Source organism: Nothobranchius furzeri, chromosome 4 (genome assembly GCF_043380555.1).
Source record: "Nothobranchius furzeri strain GRZ-AD chromosome 4, NfurGRZ-RIMD1, whole genome shotgun sequence".
NCBI classification, from domain to species: Eukaryota; Metazoa; Chordata; class Actinopteri; order Cyprinodontiformes; family Nothobranchiidae; genus Nothobranchius; species Nothobranchius furzeri.
In genome coordinates, this window is record NC_091744.1 from 21286154 (window position 1) to 21294842 (window position 8689).

Below are 8689 nucleotides of genomic sequence, written 5' to 3' on the forward strand. Positions count from 1 at the left end.
TAAGGGGGTCAAACCAAGTCCCAAATTTCACCGGGCCTGGTGTCACTTTAAAGTAGTCCAGTTACACCTTTGTGGGCTTATAACTTTTCTTCTGAATGTCCTAGAGAGGTCACGTTTCTTTTAGCATACTCCAATTAACAGCCCCTATAACCCCAAAAAGGAATGGAGTCATTAGCACTTATGGTTATTTAATGGCACCCAGAATTATGTCACACAAAGCACAATTTCACATCATTCTGGGTCCATTTGTGTGAAAACAAGGTCCAATCAGGCCGAAACATTACAGGAAGGTAGAATCTATTGAGTTGATAGTGATCTGAATGTTTCACGATGATAGCACATTCCTAAGGGGGTCAAACCATGTCCCAAATGTCACCGGGCCTGGTGTCACTTTAAAGAAGTACTCCAGTTACACCTTTGTGGGCTTATAACTTTTCTTCTGAATGTCCTAGAGAGGTCATGTTTCTTTTAGTGTACTCCAATTAACAGCCCCTATAAACCCAAAAAGGAATGGAGTCATTAGCACTTATGTTTTTTAAATGGCACACAGAATTATGGGTACCACTTTACATTAAAGCTCCCTTATAAATGGCTAATAAATGGTTTATAAATGTCTTATTAATCAATCTATAATGCCTTATATATGACTAATAAACATTTATTATGCATTAATTAAGGGTGAAAAAGACACTAAACTTACTAGTTTCTTGCCAAATAGTGAACCAAATCTGTTGACTTATGTACTTTATCTAGACTTCATATATTAAACATTTCAAACTAAGAAACTACCTTTTAAGCACTATTAGCATTTGTAAACAAGGTTTTGGGCAACTAATAATGTACCTTATAACTGCATTATAAATACAATGATTAAAGGGAGGCTTATTGTAAAGTGTAAAATATGTCTTTATTCATTAATAGTTAATAAACATTTATAAATACAAACTGGAGCCTTATTGTAAAGTGTAAAACATGTCTTTATTTATTAATGATTAATAAACATTTATAAATACAAACTGGAGCCTTATTGTAAAGTGTAAAATATGTCTTTATTTATTAATAGTTAATAAACATTTATAATTACAAAAGGGAGCCTTATTGTAAAGTATAAAACATGTCTTTATTTATTAATGATTAATAAACATTTATAAATACAAACTGGAGCCTTATTGTAAAGTGTAAAATATGTCTTTATTTATTAATAGTTAATAAACATTTATAATTACAAAAGGGAGCCTTATTGTAAAGTATAAAACATATCAGTGTTTATTAATGACTCTTAAACATTTTTAAATGTAAAATGAAACTTTTTTAGTATGAAACTAGTTAACAATTATTTATAACCAGTAAACTTTTTGAAGACTAGGGGCCTTACTATGAAAAGTATAACAAGCTGCCTTATAACATTAGACAATACTCTATCTTAACATGTGCAGTTGTTTTGGTTACACTTAGGACACACAAAACCTTCTAAACAAAAATGACAAGAAAAATCTTTGTTGTGTGGAAACTGAACACATAACTGAACAGATCGTTAAAAAATTACCAGTTTCACACACATCTGTTCTATAGCTAAATATGCTGAAACAGAACAAGTCAGATAACTGAGTAGGCTTTCAGACAGACTTGCCTCTTCGAATTGGAAGCAAAGATCCATCAGCCTTCATGCTTTCTATTTTGTTTTTCACTTCATCATTGCTTTGAATCTCTTCCTCACATCGCTTAGCAAAATGGAGTACCGTCTCTCCACTGGGCTTGTTGGAGATCAGCTCCTGGTAAACAAGAGGAGCTGCGATAGCGAGCTCAGCAACTGATGCCGTGGACACAACTCTGTTTCTGTCAATCCCATGCTTCTGAAAAGCTTTGGACAAGGTCTTCATCTTTGGAAATGTCTTGAGGAGGGACTTGTATCTCTGCACAATCTCACTTGGTGTTCGGACTGAGAATCAAATTAAAACAAAGAAAACTGTTAGAAACAAATGCTCATGGCACACAATACAATCTGTTACTATAATTTACACACACACATGCATATACGTGTGTGTGTGTGTGTGTGTGTATGCATTTCTAAAAATGCGCATCAGTCCAAACCTTATATTCAAGTTTGGTGTCAAATACAATGTAGTTTGAAGAAAATGTTTAAATGGTAATTTTATCTCCAAAGAACATATCTTCTAGCCTGGCCTGCCAGACTAGACTTCTGCACAGAGAGTCTGGTAACTCACAGGCAGAGAGGCACATGAGGGGCGGGATTAGCCAGCTCAAAAATGACCAATCAAAAAAAAAAAAAAAGTGGAAATGCCAACTGTACCATGTGACGCAGTAGTTTTTTTAGCTGTAGTAAAAAATGGAGCCTGGTAATGGCGCAAACATCTTTCTTTAGAAGAAAGATTTTTAGCGGTTCTTGTTGTGGTTTCAAAGACATGTCCAAGTCATTTACAACAGAGGAAAGAGCCGCGGTGAACTCCGCTTCAGACATAATTGTTTATGAGAATTTGAGCTTCACTGTGTGTGTGACATACGCTGCTCAGTGATGATTGGTTTGGTTAGCATTTTCATTTGGGTGGGGTTATTTACATAGGAGAGTTACCAGACTCTTTCTCTGTGCAGAATTCAACAGAGGAGGAGTCTGGCAGGCCAGGCTACATATCTTCTGAATATAAGTATTTTGCTCACCACGCTGACGGAACTTCTTTTCCTCCTTCTTGTATTTCTTGGCTTTTGAATGCTTGTTTTTGAATTTGCGCTTTTGCTTCTTTGGGGGTGAAGATGAGGATGAGGATGACCACTCAGATGATGCAGATGAAGATGTGGAAGATGAATCCAAGTTTTCAGAAGGATTGTTGATAAACGTATCATTTAATGGTTCGTCTTTAGGTTGCGCTGCAGAAAAAAATGGATGAATTTAGAATTTTTTTTAACACATATCAGGTAACACAGAGTGAAACAAACATGCAAAGTAGCTGCCAATTTCATTTCATTACACAATGGATGATTTTGTCAGCTTATGTGCTTTGACAGAATGAGAATGATGCACCCTTCTGAGTGAAATAATATACATGTGGCTGGGCAAATCTAATTTTTGTAGACTATAGAATAATAAAACAGTATAATGACTGAGTGTTGTTGTCCAATACAACATTAAATGTCAATAATTGGCAGTAATTACCTATTACCGTGGTGTTTAAAGGAGAAAAAGGGGAAAACTAAGTTGCTGGTACTAAGAGATAAAGTGGCACAACTACAAACCATCTAAATGAACACTTTGATGTCGAAATGTGTATTTTAAATTAATTATTAAAGTATGTAAATGAAAATGTATTTATTCGTGAGAGCACAGACAACTGTAAGAAAACAGATAATAAACAGATAATAGGTAATGGCATAATACATGCCAATTAATTAATCAATAGGTTTAAACCCAATTAGAACAAGTTATTTTTAAGAGTTAACTGGCATAACACCAAAGAGTAACTATTTTTTTATCAACACAGTGACAATAAGGGATCTTCATGTATATTTATAAATTATCAGATTTTTATCACAATAATCTAAAATTAAACAATGTTTATGAAACTAGTTTAATGTCATACTTGACAGAGATGATAGCTGACTTCGGAGGAAATCCCTCTCTCCTTCCAGTTCTTCAATTCTCATCTTTTGCCACTCCAGCTTCTCCTTAAGAAAAGCAACTTCCTGTCTCTCCTTATTAAGAAGCACAGTTGCAGTAGGGGCAAGGCCAGAAGAAGTATCTAAAAAAAACAAAATTTAGACACACATTAACAACAGTAGCAGAATCTCAAATCTAAACTAGGCAAACTAAATGACAGCAGAAACAAAAATATCTACTTTAAATGGTAACAATACAAATGTAAAAAAAGTTCTGAGACAAACACCTGTTGTAGAGCAGACACTTCCAGAACAAAATAAATTATTCCTCCATGTTACCACACTGGGGTTATTCATAATGATATAAATGTATATACATTTACTAACTATTACAAAATATAAAACTTTGTGAGGTTTCACTTTCGTAATAATTAATAGTACCAGAGATAGCTAGGCACTGTAGCAGCCAAATGGTTCATTGTTAGCATTAAAACATTCCTCACCATCACGTTTCTCTGTTGACAGCGTTGGTTTAGTGTTAACGTTATCCAGTCGCTGCTTTTTGTTTTTCTTTGAACGCGTGCTGACCGCAGGTGTCGCAGTGGAACAGGAATCTTTCTCTTCAGGTCCATCCATGGCGCTGCCGTAGCTAGCTAGCGTCAGTCCGTGTCGGTTTGACTGGTGGATCCACCTCAGCTCCGACGCACACCGATGGGAGGGACTTCCGTATTAAGATTCACTGTGATTGGATGTTTGCACTAAGCTCATCTCTGTATGGCTAATTTTCGTTTTATTCCCTTTGGCGCGACGATGGCTAGTTTTCATATGCAACCTAAAAATCCAGCGGGAAACGCTTCATAACTGAGTCCAATGCACTATAAGAGGTGAGCAAATTGTTTTATTTTTTGTATGCAGGGTTGTTCTTTTAATTATAATTCACTTTTAAATATTACTTTAGCTGATGAAGAAAAATCATTTTTAAGAATGAAAATGTTTTGTGTAAATGTAGCATGTTTTGTATTAACTTAACTAAATATTCTTGTTCCTGTTGTGTTAGCCATTTTTACATTTTTCTTTGAAAATTATCAGCATTTACAAGTTCGCTTGCAGGGAAGAGTAGTCATAAATAATGATAATTAACATATTTATTAAAAACCCATTTATCTTTCTTTTTTTGGTCATTCTTAGTAAGTCAACATAATTATAAATTCAGGTTTTTATTTAGCAAGTGTTACTTCCTGGTGAGCTGTGTATTGTAAAAAAAAAAAAACAACACAAATAGATTGCAGAGGCAATACAGTTTGCAACTGTATGTGCTGTGTTTTTTAAGTAAGTAAAATAAACTGGAACTAGAAATGTTTATATCTTGATTTTTTTTTTGTGTGTTGAATTTTTTGGTCAAATTAATGGTTTTACATTTTTCCTTGACTTTTCAAAGAATGCTTCAAGAATTATACAAAGACTTGATCTGTTGCTATATCAGTGACCTTTTTTTACCTATGACATTCTGAAGATACCAGTATTTCAATGTAATAATATAATTAAATAAATCTATAATTTTTCCTACTAGAATGCCTCTTGGGATGAAGTTGTGCACTCATACAGAGGGAAAACAAACTAAAAAGAAGACTCTGAGGCTGATTAAATGGCTGCAAAAGAAACACCTTCTAAAGAAGAAGCTGAGATGCCCTGTTTGCCACCATAAGATGAAAATGATATCTGTGGTGAAGAAAGACCAATTTATGTGGTATGAATGCATGATAATGTAGAACATTTAACATCACATTCTGATATTAAAGGCAGGGTACGTAAGTTGGAATTGTTAAAATAATTTTGACCATCTGACCTTGTTCTATGAGAAAAAGTGTGATCTTTCATATTTTATTTTTCTCCTAAGTCCCTCCCCTGGCTTTACAGCTAAACTAATAATTTCTGCAAGCCTACCACACTGGCTAATAGCACTGCATTTCAGATGTTCTCTCACTTGACTCGGCTTTCCCTGCATGTGCACGTTAGGAGGCGTGGCTTTCGGCTCATTCAGGAAGGTCGGGGATAGAGCAACAGCCCTTCAAATTTTAAAAGCAAGACACAGTGCTAACTTTATCTCAATATTTATTTATTTTTTAATATAATTTTGTGATAATGTTTATAGGTTCATTTATTTACCTCACTTTTTGGTTTGTTCTCAGGTGCTGCAAAAGAGCAAGTCATAGAAAAGTCTCCAGAACAATTAGAACTGGCTCCCTCTTTGAGAAATCAAAATCTTCTCTTTTCAGTTGGATGAAGTTCATCTACAGGTAGCCTGTGTGTATGAATGTCAACAGGAATAGCAGTTAATAATAGGGCCTCAGTGAGTTTTGATTGGTTTTCATTTCTGTCGCAGATTTTCACAAGGGCTCAGGCTCAGGCAGATAGATATGATTGATGATGATGTGGCTGGCAGCTCCAAAACATTAAGTGCCATGGCAAAGCGTATTCGACAAGTCTGCATCAGTGCAATGGAAAGACACGGAGTAAATAAAGGGCACTGTCTTGGTGGTCACAAAGAATTTGTGGTTATGGATGAAAGCTGTCTCCGTCATCAGCGAAAGGTTGTAAACTCTCAGACCCCTTTGTTATTATCAGTCCAGATCTGAACATGTCCCCTAAACATATAAGTTTTAAGTTTTTACCATTACATTTAAGAATCAATATAGTAAAACTGTTACAACCAAACAAAAACAATCTGTTAATAAACATATTATTATATCAATTACTATGATGATTTGAATCACTTGAGTCAGAATTTAACAAAATTAAAGTTTGTAAAAGTAGTCAATTAATCCATAAAGGAAATGAATGACAGAAAACAGCTTTTTTATTCAACATCTTTGTCATGCTGTTAATAAAGTTAAAATACAATTTACTTTAATAACAGCAATACAATTAAAATGTTAAGATGCAAACTGCATTTAAGAATATACTTTGTAAATATTCTGTTTAACCTTAATCTTTTTTTATTTTCAGTATGCACGTGGACGCTTCGGAAATGCTTGGAAAAGAAAGAAATGGGTCTTTGGACTGATGGGAGTGAAAGACAAAAGGCGAAGGCTCGTGTTAAAACTTGTAGAGAAACGAACAAGGCGTCACCTTGTTCCTCTGATCAGACAGCATGTTAAGTCGGGTAGTGCCAATATCAGTGATGAGTGGAGAGCCTACAAGAATGTCTTGACAAACATGGGGTACAAACATTACACAGTAAATCACAGCAGGTGGTTTGTTGATCCTCACTCGGGCAGTCATACACAACATATTGAAAGAGCTTGGATGACAATTAAAGGACATATTCGCAGACTAAGAGGAAATCGTACAGAGATGTTGTTGGAGGAACATCTTAAAGTTCTCGAATGGTCATCTTGGCTTGGTTCAAAACATCCTGATGGACCACTGGGACGCTTATTCAAGGACATATGGAAATCATTCCCAGTTTAACCTGAATCTCTTCTACAACAGTTTTTTTTAGGGAGGGGGTATTTGGTGTGTTTGATGAGTTTGGATGTTAAATGTGCTACACTTACAATACATGACCATTTTTGACAGTAGTTAACATAGTTTGTACAAATATTTTAAGCATTTAGTGTAACTCTGAAGTTTAACAAATTTAAACATTTAAGACTAATTTTTGGTATTTATAAATGTTTATTAGTCATTAATAAATAAATATATGTTTTATACTTTACAATAAGGCTCCAGTTTGTATTTATAAATGTTTATTAATCATTAATAAATAAAAACATGTTTTACACTTTACAATAAGGCTCCAGTTTGTATTTACAAATGTTTATTAATCATTAATAAATAAAAACATGCTTTGCACTTTATAATAAGGCTCCCTTTTGTATTTATAAATGTTTATTAATCATTAATAAATAAAGACATGTTTTACACTTTACAATAAGGCTCCAGGTTGTATTTATAAATGTTTATTAATCATTAATAATCATTAATAAATAAAGACATGTTTTACACTTTATAAGAAGGCTCCAGTTTGTATTTATAAATGTTAATTAATCATTAATAAATAAAGACATGTTTTACACTTTACAATAGCGCTCCCTTTAATCATTGTAAGTATTTATAATGCAGTTATAAGGTACATTAATTATTTGCCCAAAACTGTGTTTACAAATGCTAATAGTGCTTAAAAGATAGGTTCTTAGTTTGAAATGTTTAATATATGAAGTCTAGATAAAGTACATAAGTCAACAGATTTGGTTCACTATTTGGCAAAAAATTAGTAGGTTTAGTCTCTTTCTCACCCTTAATTAATGCATAATAAACATTAATTAGTCATATATAAGACATTATAGATGGATTAATAATACATTTAGAAACCATTTATTAGCCATTTATAAGGGAGCCTTATTGTAAAGTGGTACCGAATTATGTTGCACGAAGCACAATTTCACATCATTCTGGGTCCATTTTTGTGAAAACAAGGTCCAATCAGGCTGAAACGTTACAGGAAGGTACAATCTATTGAGTTGTAATTGATCTGAACGTTTCATGATGATAGCACATTCCTAAGGGGGTCAAACCATTGTCCCAAAGGTCACCGGACCTGGTGTCACTTTAAAGAAGTAGTCCAGTTACACCTTTGTGGGCTTATAACTTTTCTTCTGAATGTCCTAGAGAGGTCACGTTTCTTTTAGCGTATTCCAATTAACAGCCCCTATAAACCCAAAAAGGAATGGAGTCATTAGCCCTTATGGTTATTAAATGGCACCCAGATTTATGTCGCACAAAGCACAAATTCACATCATTCTGGGTCCATTTCTCAGAAAAAAGCTTCAATCAGGCTGAAACGTCACAGAAAAGTAGAATCTATTGAGTTGTAAATGATTCCTGTGTTTCATGATGATAGCACATTCCTAAGGGGGTCAAGTTAGGTCATAAAGGTCACCGGATCACTTGTTCCTTAAAGGCGGCGTTCTAAACACACCTTTGGGGGCTTATAACTTGGCTTCTGAATGTCTCAGAGAGGTCAGGTTTGTTTTAGGGTACTCCGATCAACAGCCCCTATTACCCCAAAAAGGAATGG

The 8689-nt window shown here is 34.3% G+C and overlaps 2 protein-coding genes across 2 annotated transcripts; one reads left to right on the forward strand and one right to left on the reverse strand.

Annotated features, from left to right (window-relative positions):
• Positions 1-596: 596 nt before the first annotated feature.
• LOC129160803 (coiled-coil domain-containing protein 106-like) lies at positions 597-4991 on the reverse strand. Its single transcript, XM_054737821.2, has 4 exons — positions 4113-4991; positions 3594-3752; positions 2677-2883; positions 597-1939 (listed from the first exon to the last, which is right to left on the reverse strand). Exons 1-4 carry the CDS (start codon positions 4243-4245, stop codon positions 1617-1619), a joined length of 822 nt encoding a protein of 273 aa, XP_054593796.1. The 5' UTR covers positions 4246-4991; the 3' UTR covers positions 597-1616.
• LOC129160802 (uncharacterized) lies at positions 4921-7080 on the forward strand. The gene is made up of 4 exons (XM_070550606.1): positions 4921-5356; positions 5799-5906; positions 5993-6200; positions 6616-7080. Exons 1-4 carry the CDS (start codon positions 5181-5183, stop codon positions 7078-7080), a joined length of 957 nt encoding a protein of 318 aa, XP_070406707.1. The 5' UTR covers positions 4921-5180.
• Positions 7081-8689: the final 1609 nt, after the last annotated feature.

Bases quoted from the DNA above. Each gene is read 5' to 3' on its own strand.
- LOC129160803 (XM_054737821.2), bottom strand. From the start codon at position 4,245: ATGGATGGACCTGAAGAGAAAGATTCCTGTTCCACTGCGACACCTGCG. The intron at 2,884-3,593 runs GTATGACATTAA...TTTTTTCTGCAG, and splicing joins TCAGCTATCATCTCTGTCAA to CGCAACCTAAAGACGAACCA. The intron at 1,940-2,676 runs GTGAGCAAAATA...TTTGATTCTCAG, and splicing joins AAAGAAGTTCCGTCAGCGTG to TCCGAACACCAAGTGAGATT.
- LOC129160802 (XM_070550606.1), top strand. From the start codon at position 5,181: ATGCCTCTTGGGATGAAGTTGTGCACTCATACAGAGGGAAAACAAACT. The intron at 5,907-5,992 runs GTAGCCTGTGTG...TTTCTGTCGCAG, and splicing joins TGGATGAAGTTCATCTACAG to ATTTTCACAAGGGCTCAGGC. The intron at 6,201-6,615 runs GTTGTAAACTCT...TTTTATTTTCAG, and splicing joins GTCTCCGTCATCAGCGAAAG to TATGCACGTGGACGCTTCGG.